The sequence below is a fragment of the Olea europaea genome, chromosome 10, assembly GCF_002742605.1.
Source record: "Olea europaea var. sylvestris chromosome 10, O_europaea_v1, whole genome shotgun sequence".
NCBI classification, from domain to species: domain Eukaryota; kingdom Viridiplantae; phylum Streptophyta; class Magnoliopsida; order Lamiales; family Oleaceae; genus Olea; species Olea europaea.
The window spans coordinates 41648275-41675080 of NC_036246.1; the positions used below are offsets into that span (position 1 = coordinate 41648275).

The 26806-nt window shown below is 33.2% G+C and overlaps 1 protein-coding gene and 2 pseudogenes across 1 annotated transcript; all 3 read left to right on the top strand.

The window, feature by feature from the left end:
• The first annotated feature begins 490 nt into the window (after positions 1-490).
• Positions 491-4821, top strand: LOC111400684 (cysteine-rich repeat secretory protein 38-like). The gene is made up of 2 exons (XM_023028078.1): positions 491-507; positions 3897-4821. The coding sequence occupies exons 1-2, from the start codon at positions 491-493 to the stop codon at positions 4819-4821; spliced, it is 942 nt and encodes a 313-aa protein (XP_022883846.1).
• Positions 4822-4832: 11 nt separating this feature from the next.
• On the top strand, positions 4833-9827 carry LOC111400685 (annotated as a pseudogene).
• A 2567-nt stretch (positions 9828-12394) lies between these two features.
• Positions 12395-15367, top strand: LOC111400686 (annotated as a pseudogene).
• The last annotated feature ends 11439 nt before the right edge of the window (positions 15368-26806 follow it).

Here is a 26806-nt window from a genome sequence, read left to right on the forward strand (position 1 = left end):
TAAAAAACAGTTATTGGGCTTTTAGCCCATTTGTCATCACAGCCCAGAAAAAGAAAAGGTCATTGGTCATCACAGCCCAACAAAACTAAAATTAAAAAATTAAAAATAAAAAAATAGAAAGAATGAGATCGATAGAGAGATATCACACATCCAAAAGTTTTTAACTCTGACGGGTAGCTCAAGGCCTTGGGTTTGTTCCCCAATGGTCACCAGTTCAAGTTCTCTCAGAGCCATTGAGGTGAGTATCCAACAGTAAATTTCAGAGTCCCGTGCAATTAGTTGAGTTGCGCGTAAGCTGGTCTGGACACTCACGGTTAAAAAAAATAAAATAAAAAAAAATCCCAAAAGTTCATGTCCCGTTAACCTCTAACGTTTATCACACCCTAACATTAAGGTCTAGTTTCAGTACCCCAGACGCGAGAAAGCTGAATAGGGAAAACTGGGGGTTAATAGACATATGAACTAAGGGATAAAGAAAGTGTATATGAATATGAAGTCTCCTAAAAGGTGAGTTTATTCAACAAGTAGACAGATAGTAATATGTAATAAACTGATGTATCCTCTCACGAATACTAATTATCTACTTAATAAGTCTAGTTAATGACCAGCACTAATGAAATATGCACTATTAATTATTGAAATTTAAATAAGCAATTAAAATAAGTAAACAAACTTGGAATTTAATTGAATCACAAGAGGCATTTGGATCCCGAATCTACCATTGGTAACCTTATTTAATCTTCAATTACCTGTTTACACTTGATTTATGTGGATAACCAATATTCCTTATGTTGACTTTCTCTCGAGATAACTTGATATAAAATTTACTTAAACATCATTCTTTTATTTTTGGACAGTTTAAAATTTCTTAAAAGTGTTAATGTAGAAAGGCACATAGTGAAGGACCTACAAACTTCATTAATGAGTTCTAGAAAACGAACTTTCCAAACATTATTGAATTTAAACATTTTTCGAAACTAATCAAGCCTAACTCTCGAGATAATTTGATGCAAAATTTACTTAAACGTCATTCTTCTATTTTTGGACAGTTTAAAATTTCTTAAAAGTGTTAACGTAGAAAGGCACATAGTGAATGACCTACAAACTTCGCTAATGTGTTCTAGAAAATGAACTTTCCAAACATTATTGAATTTAAACATTTTTCGAAACTAATGAAGCCTAACTCGAATGAATAGAAGCCCCCAAGGCAAAAGAGTGAGAATATCTTTGCAGATATTCCTTCTATTAGACTAAGATATGTCAAATGTTTAGAATATGATTTTTTATGATTGTAACCTAAATAAGCATTTAAATATTGGTGGGTCTCTTATTGCTATATATAGTTCTTGCCTCCAAGCCATTTTCACTTAAGTTAAGCAATTAGAGGTAGTGCTTCAATTTTTCATTTAGCGGAGAATTAGTATTTCTTAAGTAACAATATTTGGTATGCTTTGAAAATATTTTTTCAATAAATAATATTACGCCCAGCTCTAAAACTTGTCCTTATTTTTTAACTATAAATTCTCCATTAAAATATTATTCCAAAAAGCAAATAGACTCTTAACTGTAAACATTTTTACGCATGAATAAATAAATTATTTCCATTAAAATTAATGATGAATGAATAAAGAGGTTTAAACTCATCTCATTGACGTATTATATCAGTTCTACTTAATAATAAACGCAAACTAACTCAAAAATAAAAATAAAAATAAAAGAATTGGAATGGTCAATGATTGGAAAATACCTCCCATGTTTCGCACTTGTCCATTTGCACTTCCGTCTCAACCATAGCTCTCAACTTCAATCCATAAAGGTGGTGTGAAAGTTTGAATTATCCAAGTCAGTCAATCACGGAAAATTAAGCCTCAATTTAAGCTCTATTTTTCTTTGTACATATTCTTTTAATAAAATAATTTTAACATAAACCTAAAGTTTTATTACTTTTTAACTATACATTCTCCAAAAAATTACTATTACTAAAATTTATTTAAAAAAAAAAGGGGGAATAGTGTTTTTAGCCAATCTAAATTCCTTAATTTTGGTAGGCATCAAACCTTGAGGTAATTAAGCTCTAGACATTTCATGAATATTTTTTAGTTCTCGATATGTCTTATAATTAAGAGTCTGTTTGGGAGTGATTTTGAGAATTGATTTTTTGACCGTCAGGAAAAAAGTGAGGTCCACCTGTGAGAGAAGAAGTCAAATATGACGGCTATAATAGTAAAATAACGATAAAAAAAATCACTCCCAAACAGGTTATAAGGGTAAAATTCTTCATGATTTAAACATGAAAAGATGACAAACCTACAAGGATTTGAATTACTAGATGGAACCTTAAAAGATTGAGTCTAAAATGTCAAAACGAACAATTCGATATGGCTGATTATAAAAAAAGCAATATAATTTCAAGATTGACACTAGCGTGTTATACGGTGATTCCATCAAGATATTGAAAAAGCTTCAGATGGTTAATTGGAGTCAAGACTGAACAATTAGGAAATGATATGACATGTTACACAGAAAACAATTTATCGACGGGGAAATTTTTTTAGTACTAAACTTAAGTACTCTCTTATCATTATTTAACTGAGATGGGTATTAAATGCATGGACCTATTATCGATACATGAATAAAATAATACACGGCTTAATTAAATAATGTGAGGGAGTATTGAGTTTGAGAAAAGGAGAGTTGATTTTGAAATCTAATTGATGGCCAAATGAAAGAGATGAGCTAATCAAACCATAGACCACATTTAATTGAGTCTTAATAAAGGAGAGAATTTGAATGATTAAATTTACAATGGTTCACCGATTTTTCATGAAGATCTCGATACATAGGTCTCCAAAGAGTTATTTGAATTCAACGTCACCGCAATTAGGAAAATGCCAAACAAACATAATGGTTAACACAAAGGATGACACCACACTCACAGCCGAGGTGTGGGTCCCACACAAATAAAATAATGCCGACCTCTCTTGTGAGTGTATTGTGTCAATCAATGTGTCAAATTTTGTGGTAGTGTAGCATAATTGGGCACTTTGTAGACAGCTAGGCTGTTCCTCTTTTCACTGTCCAAACTTGTTTATGACAAGGAGATAACTAGGTTCCTGTTTGTTGTAAAATGTTGCGAAAAGTTAACTTAATTACAATTAAGCTGTAAAAATCGAATCAATTAACTCTGTAAAATAGATATAAGCGATAGAATAAAACATGTTTGGCTGTGTTAAAATAAATCAAATTTACTTTTAAGTTACTCGTTCTCACAATCATGATTTTTTCCCTTTTTTTTTTTTTTTTTTTTAAACTACACTTATTAAGCGCATAAAAAAAATAAAAAATAAAAAATCCTTACCTCTTCCTTGGACGGGAAAGATCTTGTTGAAATGGTCAGTGATGGGGATTTTTACCTACTAAGTACGCACCTTCTCCTTAAAATTTCAAAGAATAAATAATGCCAAATTCATTGATTTCCCAAAGAATTTCTCCTTCTGTACATAAGTAGGATTCACAAAACCCAGTCAGATAACTCACAAATGGTGGGCCCCATTTGAATAAAAAATTCCAAAAATTAACGCACCCACCCCCCATTGTGTGTGATCTGTAAAATTTTACACCAAGTGAGATTTTTTTTTTCCAAATCAAATAGGTTTATTGAGTTCTCAGAAATGGCTTCCTAATTTCATGATCCCAATTTGGGCTCGTTTGGCACGGCTTTTACTTTGGCTTTTGCTTTTTGTAGAAGAGCTTTCGGAGAAAGCTATTTTAATTTTTGTTTGAAAATTAATATTTAAAATCACTTCCCATTTCGGAAGTGCTTTTGGAGGAAGCCAAAAAAATCAGCTTCCTCTAAAAACTCTTCTAACCTCCAAAAGCACTTTAAACAAAAATAGCCAAACAGTCCAAAAGAGGCTTTTGGCTCTCAAAAGCTCCTTTTGGCTTTTCAAAATTCATCTCAAATGGGCCCTTTGTCTGATAAACCTTGTTGTTACTGTCAAATCCGAGTTCCCAACAACAATTCATTTCAATTATAAATGTCTAGATAACGGTAATTACACAAGTAAAAGCACGTACAAGACAAACCTTGATACCCTCCTCTCCACTGTCTCGCCTAGTATTGACAACAATGGATTCTACAATGCTTCAACCGGAGAAAATTTCGATAGAGTCAATGTCATTGCGCTCTGTAGAGCAGATCTTCAGCCTTATAAATGCCGTGATTATGTCAAAAATGCTACAGCTGAAATCTTAAAGAAGTGTCCGAATAAAAAACAGGCAACTTTGTGGCACGAATTTTGCATGGTACAACACTCCAACGAGACTATCTTCGGAACTCTAGCGTATTCTCCTTTTGACTGGGGTTATAGTGAGGAAAAACTCACAAATCTAGACAAGTTTTACCAGGAGCTTAACATATTGTTGGATAGTCTTCGAAACCAGACTGCCTATAATAGCTCCCCCAAGAAATTTGCTGCAGCTAGTCGAGTTAACCGAGATTATGAGACAACTTATGCATTTGAGCAGTGTACGCCTGATATAACACCAAAGGAATGTGATGATTGCTTAAAAAATTCTGTTTTACTCATTCGAGAATGTTGTGATGACGCGGCTAGAGTTGGAATCCTTAGGCCTAGTTGCTATCTTCGCTTTGGAACTGATTTTAACTTCTACAATGAGACTATAGTTGAAATACTCAAGACAATAGCATCACCAATGCCGCCGCCGTTGCTGTCGCCGCCGCCACCACCACCTGGTAAGGACGTTCTCTTGGTAAATCCTAATTTTTTTTTTTGTTCCGGAATATATTTTATTGAATAAAGCGGAAAAAAATGTACTATTTGTTCCAAAGCTATTTCCCTAATGGTAGGTTGAACCCAAACCTTTATAAATGTGCAAGTCCCTTTTATGATAGTTGCAAATCAATACTAATAGTAGAAACCATCTAAATCTTCATTAAATAATCATTTATGTAATTGTCATTAGAAATTTGTGGTCACCAGACAAGTGAGTAAATCTAGATTCAAGGATTTTACAGATCATACACAATGGGAGGTGGGTGCGTTAATTTTTGGAATTTTTTATTCAGGTGGGGGTCCACCATTTGTGAGTTATCTGGCTGGGTTTTGTGAATCCGACTTATGTACAGGAGGAAAAATTCTTTGGGAAATCAATGAATTTGGCATTATTTATGCTTTGAAATTTTAAGGAGAAGGTGCGTACTTAGCAGGTAAAAATCCCCATCACTGACCATTTCAACAAGATCTTTCCCGTCCAAGGAAGAGGCAAGGATTTTTTATTTTTTATTTTTTTATTGAAGTACTTTATTATTATTATTATTATTATTATTATTATTATTATTATTATTATGTTTTATGAAGTCACTTTGTAAGTCTATTAGTTCGGCTAATGTCATACTAGTAAAGTTGGCTGTAGAGACTTGATTAAAGTAAATGATTGTTATATTCATACCACAAATTTTGTTAGTTACAACCCGCATTTTTTAATATTTTATAATTATATTCATACTACACTTTTTTATTAGTTGCACTACATTTTAATTGTCTTTAAAGTCATCAATATTTGCCCGTAGTCGCATATACATCACTAACCTTTTCTGACATACAGGGAGCCAAGGAATATTGATCGAAAGTTCTTTTATTTTGAATGTTGCAGGAAAGGAGGATAATACAACTCGAACTGTCATCATTGTTATTGTTCCCATTGTTGTTTGTTTAATACTTGGTCTTTGCGTTGGCATCATCCCAAGAACCAAAAAAACGCATAAGCCATTGGAGAAAATTGAAAGTAAGTTTAGTTTTCTAATTTTATGTACATCAATCTCAATGTTATCTTTCAACTACAATTCACCAGAACTGTTTTTCTATAATTTGGTCGAGCAGACAATGAGACTAGTACTATTGAATCCCTACAATATGACTTTAGTACAATAAGAACTGCAACGGAAAATGTCTCTGATGCTAACAAGTTGGGACAAGGTGGATTTGGTGTTGTTTACAAGGTATGTCATTTTTAGGTGAAATGATTCAATATATAGGAATAAGTACTCGGTGATGGGCATACATATTAACATGTCATATATTTAGAGTGGTGATGTACTAATCAAAGTTCATCGATAGAGAGAGTTTAGATGATTTTTACTTCTTGTGATTTAATATCAAGGGAAAATGCCAAAAGGAATTGAAATCGCAGTGAAAAGATTGTCCAAGGATCTAGGACAAGGGGACTTGGAATTTAAGAACGAGGTCTTCTTATTAACAAGACTTCAACACAGGAATTTGGTTAGGCTCTTGGGTTTCCCTGTTGAAGGAAGAGAAAGGCTTCTTATTTACGAATGGGTTCAAAATGGGAGTCTTGACCGCTTCATATTCGGTAACAATTTGAGATTATTTTAAGCAAATCATATTTCTTGTATTGCAAGTGTATGCATTGCTATTTATTTATAGCATAATTATCCTCATTTGAGTCTTCAAAATGTCATATATGCTTAACGGATTTGTAGATCCCAACAAGCATCCATATTTGGATTGGGGAAAGCGTTATATAATCATAGGGGGTGTTGCTAAGGGGCTTCTTTATCTACATGAAGATTCTCGGCTCCGGATCATTCACCGTGATCTCTGTAGGGAAAAATTGGAGAATCAGAATAAATCAACCAAAACCGAAGGCCCGTGTTTACACGGTTTCCTTAAATCGAATTCGCCGCCTCACCGGAGTGCAAGAGGAGTTAATCGGTGTTCGATTCCCCGGATACAATCGGTTGACGGTTCACGCTGCACAACGTTACCGACCTATGAACTAGCTGTGTCTATCTCTCAAAGAACTTTAGCAAAGAAAAGAAAAAAAAAACCAAAAATTTATACCAATATAGGAGGAGCTTGCTCATAAATACATTGAATAGGGAGTTACAACATGAATGAATGAATAGGGTGAAACCGACATATTTCAAATGGGAAGTTACAACATGGATGAATGAATAGGGTGAAACCGACATATTTCAAATGGGAAGTTACAACATGGATGAATGAATAGGGTGAAACCGACATATTTCAAATGGGAAGTTACAACATGGATGAATGAATAGGGTGAAACCGACATATTTCAAATGGGAAGTTACAACATGGATGAATGAATAGGGTGAAACCGACATATTTCAAATGGGAAGTTACTGATATTTTCATACGCATTCAACATGCATTCAAAATGATGAAACTGACAGCATTCAACATGCATTCAAACTGATGAAACTGATGTAGTGAACATTCAAAACGTAACTAACTTTTCATTCATCATTCAAAATATTCTAACAATCTCAAAGCTAACAATGTTCTTTTAGATGGGGAGATGAAACCAAAAATTTCAGATTTTGGCATGGCAAGATTATTTGTCCCAAAAAGAAACTCAACACAGAACTAGCAAAATCGTAGGAACCTAGGAAGCACTTTAGTTAACTTTATAGTCTTGAAGTATCTTTTAGTTTATTTCTACAAAGCGCATACTATGCATAATAAGAATTTATTAAGTGATCAACAAAACTAAAAATTTGATCTTTTTGCATTAAACATAGTTAGAAGGTTATTTAAATGACTTCAACACTAATGATATGTCTACAAACTAACTATCACAGTGGATATATGGCACCTGAGTACGTAATACATGGACAATTCTCTGTTAAATCAGATATCTTTAGCTTTGGCGTCCTAGTTCTTGAAATCATATGCGGTCAAAAAACCAATAATTTTAGAAATAGAGAGAGCACGGATCTTCTCAATTTGACTTTAGCAAGAATAACATCGTTATTGTATTTAAGTATATATTCCAATTCTCACAGGTCTGGAAAAATTGGCATGAAGGAACAGTTGCAAATATAATAGATCCTGTGTTGAGGCTTCTTTAAGTTCGTTACGTGATATTTTGCGATGCATGCACATTGGCTTGCTTTGTGTTCAAGAGAATTCAACCAATCGACCCACAATGGCATCGGTGGTTCTTATGCTCTCTAGCTCTTCCTTAACTTTGCCGGTACCTCTACAATCTGCATTTTTCTTGCTTGGTAGCTTTGATCTGAAAAATTCACTCCCTCGTGAGAACGGTTCATCCAATGATCAATCAAATAGTAATGCTCATTTATCAACAAATGATGTTTCAATGGGTGAGTTATACCCGCGTTAACTTCTATGAATATGCATATTCATTGTTATGGTTACTTTTGCTCTTATTGATACATAATTACCCACTAAGTGGACTTGTGTTCTTCGTTCATGATTTGTATACTGTTTATCATAATGATATCCCCATTGTGAACAACACAACTTCTACATGTTATATTATTTACTGATAGGTCTGACCAATTCCATGTTTGTGTTGATGGTCATAAATTAGCACGTAAAACTAGAGATATAAACATTAGTCCTTCATATAACAAGCAAAACAAAGCACACTATAACCTTTGTACTTAAAATTTCCTCTCACAATCTTTGTAAATTCAAAGACATCTCTATACATTCAAAGACTCCTGAATAAAGTAAGTTCTTTTCATACTTCTCCTTGCTTGTAATTTTCTTTTACTTTATTTATTTATTTTCTGGTACGGCCTAACACAAGAAACACGAAGTAAGCAATTAATTTATTTATAAAAGGTTATATTTTTTAGTCAATGCTCTTAGCCTCTTTATTTTGGATTCCATGATTAAAAAGATAAAGTAATCCTCTAAGTTAGACTGGCTGTTTTGTACCCTAATCTTGAGAGTTTGTTCAAGCATTTTTAAACATGATGAAATTTTTTTTAATTATAGTTTTAAGCCTTTCTCAGAAGGTCAATAAAAAAGTTGAGAGAGTTTAAAAAAATAAAAAATAAAAAATAAAAAAATAATATTAGTAGTAGTAGTAGTAATAATAATAATTTGTTAAACAGTAAAGTACTCTAATGTCATTACAAATATATTGTTTTTAAGCCCTAATATTTTATGCCATTAGACAATTATACTTTATCTACTCTGCTTTGTTGTTCCGTAGAAAGTTTTAGAAAGTTTATTAATATTTGTCTAGAAAATTGAGAAATTGGTAGATTAACTGTTATAGAAAGCCACATTTTATTCGCCTTAAATAGAAATAGAGGTGACTCCTCTTTACAGATCAAGAAGTAAATCATTGAGTCATCTATCTCTCAGTATCGGAGTTTCTTGATAAAAGATACATATATAGTCTCTATTATACCAAATTGTAAAGTTGGATAAAAAAAATGTCTTCTTTTTCAAGGATTATATAATCAAAGAAAATTGTAGTGTGATTATGTTTAAAAAAAAAATTGAATTTTTGGTTAATTCGTATTGGGGATCATGTTTAACAAAGTATCTATTTTCATTGTGATAGTAGCTTAAAATTTGAGAAAAGTCGATAATCTCTTATACAACTGAATTGTATATAGAACTTCGAACAATATTGGCAGAATCACCAATTTTTTGTTCTAATCCATGTAAAGTCTTTTCTTGCCCTGTAGTTGTAGAATCTTTTAGTTCAATAAATCTTTCTATTTTATAAGAATAATTTTTATGTGTGGAAGCAATGTCTTTAGAAATGGGTCTTTCAAGAGTATCTCTAGGACTCATCTTTTTAAACTATCTTGTAATTGAAGAATCTTATTTTGATATTTACTAATAGTCTGTTGGAACAAAGAGATTTCATCTTCAAGGATTTGTAGTCCTTTTTCTAATTAATGCTTTTTAAGATTCAAATTTCTAACAACTTTGGTCATAGCTTCACAACTATATCAAAGTTGTATAGACGAGGATGAAGATGATGCTTGAAAAGTAGTAGTTTGCATGGTCTGTCTAACTTTTTTAGATATAAATAAGTTGAATACTATAATTTCTCTACAAAAATTTAACGCTTCTTCAAGTGTATAAAATCCTTTGAAAAAGGAGTGCTAACTGCAGAGATGCTTTCTATGCTAATTTTAATGTATATAACGTACTAAAAAAAGTGTGAAAAGAGATAATTTTGGACCACACCTTCTTAGTAAATCTTTGTTCTTAATTAAGGTTAGTTTTAATTAAAGTGATTAATAGGTAAGCAGTCACCGTGAAATTCTCAATTTGCTCATTATATGTTACTTATCTACGATGTCATCTTTGCGAGGATTAAAACACAACATTGGCGATGGAAATGGTTTACATATTTCTCGTGTGATTCAAATGTTATGACAAAGGAAAAGTTTTAAACTAAAATATTGTTCTTTTAGTCCTAGTTTGAAAAATAACTCAGTATAAAGTGAAAAGTTTACTTCAGATAAATTGTTGTTCTTTTGAGTTGTCGTTAAAGACCGAAACCAAATGATAATTGCAGGGAGTGTAAGAAGGGTTAGCTTTATTCCTTGGATGACATCTTTCATCAAACTTTGAGCGCAATAAGGAAAAGTTGTTCGGCTCGAACTATTGGCATCAAAGACTTGGGCATCCCCATCCGAAGTTAATTACTTTGTTAAAGGAGAAAAATTTTATTGATGTATCTCCTGGGGTAATCAAACCTCCTACGTGTGTTGGTTCTCTAATGGGAAAAAGTTCTAATATTAATTAATTTGGGGGGCCGGCCTTATTAGCCACTGATAGAAACATTAAATACAATGCAATTTTGGTTGACGATTTTTTCATATTCACATCATTGTATCCATTAAGGTGAAATTTTGAATTCTACTAATGCTTTGGCAAATTTCAAATATTGGTAGAAAATCAATTTCCACGAAGTTATGCCCCTGTTTAACAACCATTATGTTGGGGAAAGTAGAGTTCTGAATAGTATTTTTTAGGAGAATGTATAGTTAAAAAGTAGAAAAAATTATGAGTTTACGTGTAGAATATTTTATTGTGCGAACATGTGGTTCAAATGAGTATGTAGAAAAAAAGTATGAAAATAATGTTTACCAAACAGGCTAAATGTTTAATGATGCGAGGGTGGAAAGTTTAGCTTGAATTGTGGTGTAGAAAGAAGTAAAAACTAGTTTGAAATGGTCAATTATGGAAAAATAAGCCTTCCTTCCTCCTTTTCTTCTTGCACATTTTCCATATTCTTTCCCCCGTCAATTACCCTTAATTTTCCATACATAAAAGTAGTGTGAAGCTATGGATTATTCAAGTCCTAGTCAATTGCTGAAAACTGAAAACAAGAAATTATGCTTTAGACTTGAAAATAATGGTTAATTTATTATTGTTGAAAACTACCAACGACCCCCAATCCCCCCTTTTCCACGGAAAAGACGTGGACGAGGGGTACAATCTACTTAATTAGGATCTGACTTAAATACCTTTCAAAATTAAGACGTAACATGGGATCAAGTATTAAGGACAACCTCGTCTAAATACGAAAATATAAATCTATATAGGGGTTTGGACTACTTTTTTGTAACCAAATCAACCTTTTTAAAGTGGAATTTCAAGACCTAATATGATATTAGAGCTTAAAAAATTTAAAGGAACAATTCGATCCATCTGAAACTCGATCAATTAATTCAATTTCAAGATTTGTGTTCTCAAGTGATTTACTAAAGGCATATCAATTGTACAATCTCACGTTGTTTAAATATGAAAATAATAATCAATATACAAGGACTTGCATTTCACTCATTAAAAAAGTTAACCTATTAAGACACCATATAAACTCCAATTAATATAAGAGAACTTGGGTTACTTTCATAAAATAATCACACATACTTATTGATGTGTACATGACTTCAGATTTTTATTTTATTTTTTTTGTGAAAATTTTAATTTGTTGTTGATGTAATAAATAAGTTACAAGTTCTGTTGCTTGACGCGGTCAGTCGTGTATCAACTTTTCAATGTTGTGTTGCCCCCCCAGGGCACATCCAAGTTGGCGGAACAATCACATTGGGGGGCTCTAGAACCAAGTGTGGGGAGTTCGATTCCTGGTTGGAGCAGCCAAGTGATGTAATAACCAGAGGAAGGGTTGGAGCAGCTTGGTGATGTAATAACCATGGAGGAGGGTCCCTTTGGGGAAGGAGTAAAAGTCATGTGGGAACCTGGGAACCAACAAGGGCACAACCTGCGATTTACCTCCACTAGTCACTGAGGGGCCGGGGGCTAGAGGTCCAGGATTTAGTCCGGCTAAGCTGGGACACCTGGGGTTAAAAAAAAAAAAAAAAAAAAAAAAAAAAAAAACTTTTCAATGTTGTGTTTCATCATTTTGTATCTTTTACTTGTACGAGGTATTCTAGAGATGCAATAATTCTTAGTGGAAAATAATGGGTTGACTATCTGACATTGATTCATATAAGAAGACCTACTTCAAACTATAAAGCATACCAATTCTAATTCCATTTTTGTTCACTTTTATTTCTTCTCTCCATATTAGAGATATATACACGCTTCACTACAGTGATGTCTTCTGGGAAACGCCTGGCTTTCATTTTCCTCAGTCTGACAAACTTTTTGCCTTTGGTTAAATCCCAGAGTCACTGGTGTCTAAACAATGGTAGTTACACAAGTAATAGCACATACAAGACAAATCTCGATACCCTCCTCTCCTCAATCTCTTCTAATATTGATGGCAATGGATTTTACAATGCTTCAAATGGAGAAAATTCCGATAGAGTAAATGCAATGGCACTCTGTAGAGGAGACCTTCAGCTCGATACATGTCGTAGTTGTATAAATAATGCTACGAATGCCCTCTTACAGTTGTGTCCTCATCAAAAAGAGGCGATCTTTTGGGATGAGAGTGGTCAATGCATGCTACGCTACTCCAAGGAGCCAATATTTGGAAAACTTGCAACTTACCCCCTCGGTGCGTGGTATGTATTAGACAATACCACAAGTCCAGAAGAGTTCAACAGGGATTTGAGAACATTATTGGATAGTCTCCGTAGCCAGGCTGCTTATGGTGGCGCTTTCAAGAAGTTTGCTGCTGCCAATGCGACTGGACCCGATATTTTGACAATTTATGGACTAGCACAGTGCACTCCTGATTTAAACTCACATGATTGTAGTGATTGCTTAATCCGGCTTCTCAAATTTATATCACGATGTTGTAGTGGAAGACCGGGATTCGCTTCACATTGCCCCAGCTGCTTTCTTCGCTACGAAACCTACTTGTTCTATGATGATACTCCTCAGTCGGCGCCACCGCCACCGCCACCACTACAGGCGCCATCAGGTGAGGAAATCCTTTGACTTCTGTTTTGGCGTACCATTAGAGATACTACTTCTATATATGCTATGCGTGAACTGGTGGGCAATTTGATCATCTCCATACAGTTAAGGATGGTCTTGTAGTCTTATCGAATGACATTAATGGCATGTTTGGACATCACTGAATAATATTAAAAAAATAAAAAATGATTGTTCATTATAGTATCTAGTCCTTCTGAACCATTCTAATGTTGCAAATCAACTATGTCCTAGAAAAATTTAGATTTTTACTTCAAACAAAAAAATTCTAACAACGATTCCATTCTGAATATTGCAGGAAAGGACGACAATACAACTCAAACTATCATTATTGTTGTTGTTCCAATTATTGTGGGTCTAATAGTTGTTCTTTGCATCGGTATCTTCCTACGAGTTAGACAAAATCATAAATCGATGGAAAAACTTGAAAGTAAGTTTAATTTTCTTTAGATATATATCTACTCATATACGTACATAAACCTTTATTTAGTTTTCTTTCACTAGATTTCACCTAAAATGTTCTTTTATATGTTTTCAAGCTCATAATGAAATTAGAACGCTTGAATCCCTCTACTATGACTTTGATACAATTCGAGCTGCAACAGACAATTTCTCTGATGCTAACATGCTCGAGCAAGGTGGATGTGGCATTGTTTACAAGGTAATTATTAAAATAAATGGCAATATATATGAGTAGACCGTTGATGTGATAAAATAACTCACATATCCATTAAGATTATTGGCACTTATCCAAACTATTCATTGATGAAGAGGAGATTCAACTAATATTTTACTTTTTATAATTTAATTTTCAGGGAAAACTTCAAAGCGGGCAACAAATAGCTGTAAAAAGGTTGACCATGATTTCAGGGCTAGGTGATCTCGAATTTAAGAATGAGGTCTTGTTAGTGGCAAGGCTTCAACACAAAAATCTAGTGATGCTCTTAGGTTTTTCTTCAGAAGGAAGCGACTTGTTTCTTATATATGAATTTGTCGAGAATGGAAGTCTTGACCATTTCTTATTTGGTAATATTCTACTTGAAGTAAATCAAACTTTTTACAACAAATTGGTTATACATGTAATTGCTAGTCATTTTTACGCAAAATTGTCATCTTTGATCTATCACATTTTATACCTAACTGAACTTGTAGATCCAATCAATCGTTCAAATGTGGATTGGGATAGACGCTACACAATCATAAGGGGTGTGTTGCTAAGGGAATTCTTTATCTACAAGAAAACTCTCGACTCAGGATTATTCACTGTGATCTCAAAGCAAGCAATATCTTGTTAGATGGAGAGATTAATCCCAAAATATTAGATTTTGGCATGATAAGGTATTCATCCAAGACGAAACTCATGGAATTACTCGTAGGATAGTAGGAACATATTAAGCTTTTGAAAAAAAAATGATTGGTTTCATAAGATTATTGCTATGCTTAAAAAAAAAAAAAAAAGAACAAAGTATTGCAACAACTGAAAAATGATCATGTTTAGTCTTATACATATCTAAATATTTATCCATATATATTGGTAACTGAGTATTGACCTAATTTTCACCATTGCAGAGGATATATGGCACCTGAGTATACATTTCACGGACAATTCTCTAGTAAAACAAGCATCTTCAACTTTGGCGTCCTAGTTTTGGAAGTCGTAAGTGGTAAAAAAGCTAATAGTTTCCGAAATGGGGAGAATGTGGAGGCCCTCCTAAGTTTTGTAAGTAAAAATAAGTCTTGTTTGTCATTTAGTTTGAAACCAATAATAATGTTGAAATTGTATTTATTAAACATGTCAAATTCTTGTAGGCTTGGAAAAATTGGCACAAAGGAACAGCAGAAAATGTAATAGATCCTGCATTGATGAGTTCACTACGATCCTTTCATGACATTATGCGATGCATTCAAATTGGTTTGTTATGTGTGCAAGAAGATGCAACTGACAAACTTACAATGGTGTCAATAGATCTTATGCTCACCAACTTCTCTATAACTCTACCAATACCTTCACAACCTGCCTTTTTTATGTCTACTTGCTTTGATCCAAAAATTTCACTTCTTCGATAAGACAACTCAATATAATCAGAGACTACAGAATCATATAGAAGGTCATGTAATTCAACTCGATTGTCAATAAATGATGCTTATCCACAATAACATCATAGAATACCATATTCGTCATTGTAAAACACTATCTATATATTTGTCTCCGTACTATTAAATTGAAATTACCTTGTAAGAAAACTTATTACATTATTATTGCATTAGTGCTTAGCAATAAAACACAATATACAGTGAGTAGTTTGTTGAGAATGGACATAAGCAATTCTATAGAGGTTCGGAGGGCCAAACCTCAAGCAATTGGGGTCATGATGAGCCTTATTCTCTGAAGGGTTAAAAAATTGATGGTTAGGATTACTTAATGTGAAATCTCCTAAAACAAGTTGCTACTCAAACGATTAATGGAATGGAGTCATTAACTTTCTCCTACAATTGTTAAAATACTTCAAGCATTCTAAACATCAAATATGCCATTTTTTTCTGAAACATATTATTCTAAAAAATATTTAGCCCTTATTTGATGGAAATTCAAATTCAAATTCAAATTTTAATCTGAGTTAAAATCAAAAATTATTTTTGACCCCACATTTTATGGAACCCACAACTTTTCTATCACATTTTATCAATATTTATTAAAATTTACTAAAAATCTGATTTTATTCTCCACCAAATAAAGGCTTCAATTTTTTTATTATTTTTTTTAATAAAAAGAGTGCGGGACCCCCAAATTTATTGAAAGACCTCTCTTACAGCGAAGGAAAATCAGCAACCAAAAACAAATAGATAGAAACAGTCAAAGCTAGCTCAACAAACCTAACATCTCAAGGGATCCAAACTGACCATAGCTGGTGCTCGTGGAAGTAAGGAGCACGTATCCCCATAATTGTGATTAGGACCTGCCTTAAATGCCTGACTAAAGAAGTCCGCAACTTTGTTTCCCTCCCGATAAATGTGATGAATCATGACGTTAAAGCCTCTAAGCACCTCTAACAACCAAAGTTACTTAAGCATTGCAAGTGAAAGAGGAGATCCATTGAACCACCAAAGAAGAGTCACTATTTTATCTCCGCGTATCTCAACTTTGTGCAAGCCACCACTCCCTGAAAGAAGGCACTCAATTCGCTTCATTGTTTGTTGTAACTTAAAATTAAGTTTTAACCTTTCAACATTTAACCTATTTAATTTTCTATTTTTATTTATTTAATAATAATTTTTAACACAATTAAAACATCATAATTCATGTTATAACCTCTATTTTAATAACTTCATTGTGGGGGTTAATCTTCACCTATAAAAGGTGGTTACATCTAGTGGCGGACGCAGACATTTGGAGTTAGTGGGGCACAATTAAATTTATTAAAAAGTTACAAAAAAATTCATGTATTCTACAAAAACACACACACATGATTAATATCATAGATTCACAAATCTCATATGTATAATAAATAACAATTCCCAAAGAATTTCAAATAATCTCACATGTATGATGAATAAAATTTTTTAAACAATTTTCAAATTAAATATTACAAATGGCAAAATAATTTCAACTCTCATTCTCTCAATTGTTCGTTCGTTGTTGGAACTCTATTTTAATAAAAAGTTCAACTACCATTATTGCCCAATTCTAATTTTTGGTTCTTCTTTAATTAAAAAAAAAATCCAACTTAAAGCTGGTGGGTCAAGTGACCCGCTAGGACCTTGAGTAGGTCCGCCAATGGTTACATCTCATTGAAAATGAGCATAAGAATCACAACTTGGAAGATAAATAATATATATGACTCTTACTATATTTTTATATTTTAGCAACTCGATGAGAGGCTCGTTCACCTATCTTCCTATGATCGTGTCTATAGAAAGAGAGTCACATGAGTCTTATCTTGGAGTCATGTAGTATCGAAAGAACCCACATGAATGAGAGGCAACACGATTTTAGAACAACGTCTTCGACGTGACTCTCAAGGCTTGGTTTTCTAACCCTACTCTTATATAATTGTTAAACTATGATTATGTTTATATTTATATTATTACTGATTAATTATGCTAATTTATAAATTTATCTACGCACAAATCACCCCATTTTTCCAACATTGTTTTTGCCTATACCAAAAGTTGTCAAAAGATAGGTTTGACAATCCCATGCTCATCCCTCACTAGGCCAACCCCTCCACACGTGCTTGGGTTTCCCTATTATCTTCCATCCTAATCCACATTAAGTTTTACCCACCCCATCTTCGATTTCCGCCCGGCGACTAAACGAGGCAGTTTGTAACGACCTAAATCTTGAAATTTGAAATTAATAGAAAAACAACCATGTTCCTTTTGTTTCTTTCAAAAATTCGAGGTTAAATTAAAATTTTCTTAATTTTCTTTTAACTTTATAGTTACCCCTACGTTTTATTACAAATTCTATAATTTATTGGAAATAAATGATTTGAGATAGATAACTTTTATTTGTTAAATAAAAAAACTAAAACGAATGTTTAAAATGAATTTTAATGTGCATTAAAGGAGATAAATTCAACAACGCACTACCCAACGATCAAGCTTAGTTATCCTATACATAATTTCATGAAATTTTTACAGTTTTTTTTTGAACTCATTCAAGTACAACACAGTAAAATTTCAGAATTTTCTAATATCATTTAGGCACTAAAAAAAAAAAATCGGTTACACTGATACAACATATGAAAAGGGCATAACTTATCCTATCAACCTTCAATTGACTCGATTCCAAAGTCAATGGATGGATAACTCATCGAGCTTTTAAACCCCACTAGTTTTGTTCAAAAATTCAAAGAATTCCATCCGAGATGACAGACAAAGTTCGGGTAGTAAGCTGAAAATTTTTATTTACAAGTCTAACGTTTAATCTTAACTTCTTTAGCAACTTTAATTATATACATACTTAAACCAAATAACAATTTAAATGTTCACATCAAGAAAAAAGAACTAGAAAATATTAAATAAAGATAATATAACATCTTTTAAAAATTAAACATAAATTGCATTGCTAGTAAGAATTAGAAACTCTTCAAATGTGACTAATTACACAAATGAAGCATCTTTCTCCATTTGGATCCTCCACAATCTACGTAAATCCCACTTCCTTGACCAACCTTTGATCTGAAAAATTTGTCAATATAGAAAGTGTGAGCTTTAAGCTCCTTAGGACTAATATCACATTGTGCACCCTTTTGGTCATAAACATATATAAAAAGTCATATGAAAGAATTTAACATTTCATGTAGATGAATATTGACAAATTCATGATTCCAAAGAATCCATTGGGGTTGTAGAAATCAGTTATGGCCATACAAAAACTTCTTCGTTCATAACTTCAAAAATTCTAACACGTATGCGTCACAAGCATACATATATATACACAAGGAATAAAAAGGGTTAATAATTAGCATCACCTACTTTGATTTTCTTGAAATATAAAGGAATAAAATGTGTATAGCCTTTCACATCCTTGCAATTCCTTAAGTTTAATTTAATATAAAAGATATTTTTGAGAGAAAATAAAAGCAAATTCGGATTTGGGGAGGGATGTAGTGAAAAAAGTAATTTTTTTTTCCTTCTTACCTCCCTTTTTAGTGAAAAATTAATTGGGAGAGTTATATTAACCCTGTTAAATTGAGTCTTTAGCTATGAATTTAAAGAGTTTTAAACCCATAAAAAATAATTTTTATAAAAAAAATTTATAAAACATTTATATAATGAAAAGTAGAAGAAATGAACTATTCATGTAATTTGTAACCTATTTCTATGAATGCCAACTAATAAAAAAAATTCATCCAATTAACTTGATATAATTGTTCTTAATATGAAAAATGAGAAGTTTTTAACTCAAAAATAATTTTATTAGATCATCTGAATGGTGATTCGAACCTAGATTGTCTATATGAAATATCGTACATATGATCATTGTAACAACCCAGTTATTCATTAAATTTTTGTGATTAAATTTAAGTAACTTATGGCTTCGATTTTTATAACTTTAAATGAGTCGAGCTTCCATAACTCGTTTCTTAGATAGGCTACATCAACCAACTTGAGAATATAAAATTCAGGACCTTACGTCTCTCACATCTTAAAAAAAAAATTGTCCTCGAAATTAAACAAACAGTGTTGGATACTTGACTTTAATTTTTGATTCTGTTTCCCAAGAAACTTCCTCTATCCTATGATGTCACATCTGAAACTTGTCCAGAGGAATTTCCCTAGTCTTTAATATCTATAGCTTTCTATCTAAAATAGCAATTCGAACTTTTTTATAAGATAAATCTTTCTGAACATCTAATATTTGATAATTCACCAAATGAGTTGGATCGTACACATATTTTCTTATCATAGACACGTGAAACACATTATATACGATAGAAAGCTCAAGTGGTAGAGCTAACCGATATGCTATCTTACCAACCTTGTCAAAAATTTCAAAAGGTTTTGTATAACATGGTATCAGCTTGTCTTTCTTACCAAACCTTCATACACCCTTCATAGGTGCCATTTTTAAGAATACCTTTTCACCAACTTCAAAATTCAGGTCATTTCTTCGATTGTTTGCATAATTCTTTTGTCGATCTTGAGCTGCTTTTATGTTGTTTCTAAACCTATTAACTGTCAGAATTATTCGCTCGATGATTTCTAGACCTAAAAATTATTTTCGCCAACTTCATCCCAATGAATCGGTGATCTGCATTTTATGTCATAGAAAGCCTCATATGTCATACCAATGGTATACTGGAAACTATTATTATAGGCAAATTCTACCAAAACCAACTATAACTCCCAACTTTCTCCTAAGTCTAAATATAAAAGCACACAACATATATTCTAATATTTGAATATTTCTTTTGAATTGACCATCTGATTGGGGATGGTAAGCTGTGCTAAAATTCAAGTTTGTTTCCAATGCTTCATGTAAGTTTTTCCAAAACTTAGAGGTAAACCTTCGGTCTCTATCCGAAACAATAAATACTGGGACTCCATTGCCGTGCCAATTGATCCATACTAAATGTCATTTTTACTGGTAGAACATGAGATTTTTTTTTTGTCAATCGATTAACAATTGTCGAAATGACATTATTTCCCTTCACCGACTTCGAAAAATCGACTACAAAATCTATCGAGATTTGTTCTCATTTCCATTCTGGTATTTTCAGAGGATTTAATAATCCTAAATGTTTTTGATGTTCCACATTCACTTGTTAAGAAACTATGCATTTACTAACAAAAACTCTAACACTTCTTTTCATGTTCCTCCACCAAGATATATCTCAAAGTTCTCCATACATCTTTGTACCTTCAGGATGAGCAGCATACGGGGTAGAGTGAGCTTCTTCTAGAATTTTCTTTCTCAATTCTTCGTTCTTAGGTACACAAAGCATTCCTTTGAACTTTAATGCCTTATTTGGTGACAACTCAAAATCCTTCATTTTATCTGATCTAACCTCACTTCTAATTTTCTGGAGAAATGAATCACTATCTTGCGCTTCAATAATTCTATTTTTAAGATTTGGTTGTATCATCAAAGTCATTATCTGAGATGTAATTTGGTTCACAAAAACAACTACCTCAAGTTTCATCTTCTCAAACTCTTTAACCAACTAATTTTCATCTGACGGCAAAAATGCCAACTGACCTCCCGATTTCCCGCTTAAGGCTTCTGCAACCACAACAGCTTTACTTGGATGGTAAAGTAAAGTACAGTCGTAGTCCTTTACCAACTCCAATAACCTTCTTTGTTTCATATTCAATTTCTTCTAGATAAAGAAATATTTGAGATTCTTATAATATGTATAAATTTCATATTTGCTTCCATACAGACAGTGCCGTGATGCGAACCCGCGTAACTAGATTACTATGGAACCTGCAACGAAATTGAATCAGACCCAAAAAAGTTTCAAACAAATAGGTTTATGGAACCCAAAAATAATGAATCAAACAACCAATACAATCACATGAATATATTGACCTATTGATTACACAATTAAAGAAATCAAAATCCGGAATTTAAAGTTCAATTCAATAAACTACTGAATCATAAACCAAGACAATTAGAGAATACCTTGATCCCGTGATTACCCAATTTACGAATATCACTTTGGTTGGTTGAATGCCACGAGAATTAACCCGATAAGTTCGATAGATTGTTCATGAAGAACAAGTAGAAAGCAAAAATTGCCTCTTAATTTTCAATAAGCCAAAAGTCCTCAATACAATGAAAATATCTCCTATTTTATATCAAAACCCTAAAATCTAATTAAAAAAAGGTAAAAACACGTCCAAAGATATCCTAGAGATAGTAAAATATTAGAATTATAGTGTAAAAAGGAAACTCGCCAAAGTTGGAAATTCGATGCCGAAATTCGTCTATGCGACTGCACCCTGTGTTGCCATGGCGTCGCATAGACCGCACGAAAGGTGCTGGACAATTCCCTGCTCCCTCTTGTGTGACCGCATGAGCTGCAACGCCATGCAGTCGCATGGCTCCCGATTGGACTTCTCCTCGGCCTTTTGACTCGTGTCGCCTCCAATTGTTTCGGCCATCGACCTTCCCACCTTAAACTTGGACTTTGGCATGTTCTCTTCAATCCTTTGATCTCCAAAGCTCGACCAAGCAATTGTGTGACTTTCATTAGCTCCTCGAGGTCTTGAACATGGTTTTGGTTTCTTCCAATTAATCATCACTTCTTCGATAATCGGCGGTGCATCCCGAATCACATCGTGTCGCCATAACTTCAATGCATGAACCGCTGCCGCAAGTTCAATGTCATGAGTCGAGTAATTTTCTCTTATTTTTTTAATTGCCTTGAGTGACCTAAATCTTGAAATTTCAAATTAGTACAAAAAAATCAATGTTCCTTTTGTTTCTTTCAAAAATTCGAGTTAAATTAAAATTTTCTTAATTTTTTTTAACTTTACAGTTACCCTTGCGTTCTATTAGAAGTTCTAAAATTTATTGGAAAAAATTTATTTGAGGTAGATAACTTTGATTTGTTAAATAGGGAAACTAAAACGAAGGTTTAAAATGAATGTTAGCTTACCTTAAAGGAGTTAAATTTAGCAAAATGCCACCCAATGATCAAGTTTAGTTGGACCATTTATCGGATACATAATTTCATGAAATTTTTATAGTATTTTCTAAACTCATTCAAGGACAACATAGTAAAATTTCAGAATTTATTAATATCATGTATGCACTCAAATATGTGGAAAAAACTGTTATCATGTACGCTAAACACAACACATGAAAAAGGACATAACTTATCATACTGACCTTCAATTGACTTAATACCAAAGCCAACGGACAGAGGACTCATAGGGCTTTAAAATCCACTAGTTTTGTCCAAAAATTCAAAGAATTCTATCCGAGATGATGCAACAAAATTCAGGCAATAAGCTGATTTTTTTTGTTTACAAGTCTAACGTTTAATTTTAACTTATTTAGCAACTTTAATTATATGAACACTTAAACCAAATAAAAATTTAAATGTTTATATCAAGAAAAACTGCTAGAAAATATTAAAGAAATATAAACTAACATCTTGTAAAAATTAAACATAAGTTGCATAACTAGTAAGAATTAAAAACTATTCAAATGTGACTAATTACACAAATGAAGCACCTTTCTAACTTCAGATCCTCCATAATCCACATAAATCCCACTTCCTTGACCATCTTTTAATATGAAAATTGTGTCAACATAGAATGTGTGATCTTTAAGCTCAGTAGGACTAATATCACATGGTGTACCATATTGATCATAAACTTATGTACATACATACAAAGTGATAGGAAAGAATTTAACATTTCATATAGATGAATACCGAAAAATTCATGATTCCGAAGAATCCCTTAGGGTCATGGAAACTAGTTTTGGCCATACAAAAACTTCTTCGTTCATAGTTTCAAAAATTCCAACACGTACACTTAGCACCACCTACCTTGATTTTCTTGAAATATAAAGAAATAAAGCCTTTCTCTTTCACCCTATTGCTATTCCTTTAGGCTTACCTTAACATAAAAGATATTTTTGAGAGAAAATAAAATAAATTCGAATTTGAAGAGAGGTTTAGTAAAAAAAAAAAAAATGACTTTCCTTTCTTCTAACATTCGTTTTTAGTGAAAAACTAAATGTAAGAGTTATATTATCATTAACATTATTAAATTGAGTCTTTAACTAGGAAGTTAAAGAGTTTTAAGCCCATAAAAAAATAATTCTTATAAAAATGTTTATAAAATATTTACATAATGAAAAATAGAGGAAATGAACTATTCATATAATTTGTAACCTATCTCTATGAATGCCACTAATAAAACAATTATTCGTCCAATTAACTTGATATAATTATTTTTGATGTGCAAAATGAGGATTTTTTAATTCAAAAATATTTTTATAAAAATATTTTATTAAAAATTTGCATGGTGATTCGAATTTGGGTTACCTATGTGAAATACCATGCAAATGACTATTATGTCAACTCAATTATTTATTAAATCTTTGTAATCAAATTTACTTAAACTCAATATCTTAAATTTTTCGGCTTTTAAATAACTTATGGTTTGAATAGGCCGAGCTTTCATAGCGCGTTTAATAAATGGGCTACATCAACCAACTTGAGAATATAAAATTCCGGACCTTACACTACCACACTTGTTAGAATTGCATGGTCTCCCTCATGTCCGTATGACACTTAAGAATGGATTCGGAAGAGCAATTGTAGGACCGAATTCCAAAGCCAAGCAGTGCAAAACCGGGCTCAGTTTACCAAAAACATCGACACCATTTCTTGAGACAACTCCAATACCACCTTGTGCCACCACGGTCCGGTTGCTATGGATATGGGAAGAAGACGGCCAAGAAAATACCCACAATATATCAACCACAAAGGTCACAGAGAGGGAGGGAAGAAACGGTCGAGAGAGAGAAGCTCACAAAGAGGGTTTTTCACTCTGAATGGAGGCCGAGAGGTTGAGAGGAATATATGCCAAGAGTATTGTCCAAACAAGGTAAGTTACAATTAGGGCTAAGTGGTGGATCAAAGGCTCGACTCAAATAATTGGGCCTCAACAATAATAACATAGCCTTCCAAGGAATGGTGCGAGAACCGTGAGCAACACTATAAAATAGGTTACTTCGAACGGTCCATAACAAAATGGATTGTGTCGTCTCGTTAATTGTGTCGATGTGCTAATCAATCATTAGGCCGAGGCCGATTGATAATAAACAACCAAGGTTACATCATCGCCCGGGGAGGTCGTTTGACAACAAAATTGCCTAACAGCAATCAAGTCCAATATTTAATTGAAAGCTATATCGCTTCACTTGTTTCTACATCCTTGTTTCTATATCGGCATATCGCTTCACCTGTTTCTACATCCTTGCCTTGCGCGTTAGCCCAAAGTCTCCAAGTTATCAAGCTTTTTATTAAGCTTATCAGAGTCCTGAGCTATGATGATCGTTTCGCACTAGCAAACCAAGTGTTTATTCTTCCTCTCCATGTTTGTGTCCCCATGCATTGAATGCCCAAGAACGTGGCAACTTTCCGCCATATTTCCTTAGTTATATCGCTCAAGCAAAGGACGTGGTCCAAATCCTCTCCATTTCCTGCTGCAAAATAATTACAACGGGATGCAAGGTTGATCCCTATTATTTGCTTGCGATTATCCACTGGAACTCCACCAAACCAGGCTTTCCGTAAGCACACTATTACTCTCTTAGGTAGCACCTTAAGCCATACTCAATCCATTCACAGAACTGTCTCACTCATCACCCTTAAGATGTCCCAAGCACTGGCTGTGGAAAAAGTTCCATCTCTATTAAGCTCCCAAGTGAAATATCTGACCATTCTTCGTTAGTCGCTATGGTCTGGGTAATTTCATCTGCCTTAGTCTCTTTCACTTCGGTTACTAGGGAGTTATATTCCCAGCAATTCATTCTCTAACAATCTCTTACAGGAGGGCCTCCACATTATCCCCATTTCGGGAAATAATAGTTTTTTTACCACTTACGATTTCCAGAAACGGAATGGCGCCAAAGCTGAAGACACTTGATTTGCTGGAGAATTGTCCATGAAATGCGTACTTAGGTGCCATTTATCCTCTGCAATGGTGAATTTGTAAATCTATAATCAGCTACCAATATATATGGATAAATATCTAGATAGGTTTACTATGAAACATGATCGTTTTTCAGTTGCTGCAACACTGTTGTTTGTTATGCATAGCAATAATCTTATGAAACCAATCATTTTTGTCGAAAGCTTACTGTGTTCCTACTATCCTAACTTTTGTTCATGATGTTGGATACGTATGCACTTAGGGGACCTATTGATAGCCAACGATCATTCCAAAATGAGCCCTTCCTATCTCTAACCCAAATTTTCACATGGTCATAAAAATGAGGGAAATCCTTCATTATTGACGTCCAGAAACAGGAATCCCTCTCTCGGTCTTTACAAAACACTAGGTGACGTTGCTGCATTATTTCACTTTTAAAAAATTGGTCCACAAATTATCCACAGACCTTAAACGCCAAGCAAATTCCATATGCATGGACCTCTGTACCTACTCAAAGATGCATAAGCCTAAGCCACCCTCTTTCATACGTTTGCATATCTCGGCCTAAGAGATCCACTTCTTGACTTTTCAATTTTGCTCCATTCCCAACTTTGTTTGTAGAGGTGTCAAAACAGGTGGTTAGAGTGGACCGACTTATCTACTAGGCTTGTTGCCGGTTTGAATGGGCCAATTTAAATTCAACCCTGCCATACAAACAGGAGCTTGTCAAAGGTGCCTATTTGAGCAGCATAATCCATTTAAATTTATGATTCGAATAAGGCCCAGAGCATCTTTAAAATTTGAACTTGTCCTCGTACCTGCCAATATTGCAGAGCATGTCGATCCAAGCCATCGTTTTTTGCTCTCTTTTTAAGAATTTAATCTAAGGATGTGTTTGATTACATTTATTTTCCATAAAAAAATATCAGTTTTTCACTCAAATTCTTACTTGAGGTGTTTGATTGCTATTTTTTTTCATGGAAAACATTTTTCAACTTTGGAAAATATTCCTAATTTTCCTTTTTTTTAAGGAAAACATTTTCCTTGGGTGGAAGTGTTTTTTATTTTCCACAAAAGATGGAAAATATTTTTTTTCCTAGGTGATATTTTACATACCAATCAAACACACTCTAAGTGAAAAGGTGAATATTGTGTGTGGTATGGGAGAATGTGAGAAAAATGCAGACCAGAAATAAGTATTTATAGCTAAACTTTAATTTTATAATTTTTAATTTTTTTTAAATTTTTTATTTTTAAATGTTATGACAAAGGAAGCAAGCTTTAAACTGAACAATGTTCTTGCAATCCTAGATTTGAAAAAGAACTTAGATTCCATTGGAAACTTCAGATAATAGTTTTTAATTAGTTTGAGTTCACCTCTTATGGGTTTGTTGTTTAAGACCAAAACCAAAGGATAATTGCAAGGGGGCTTAAGAAGGGTTAGCTATGATGTGTCTCGTTGGGTAACTAACCTC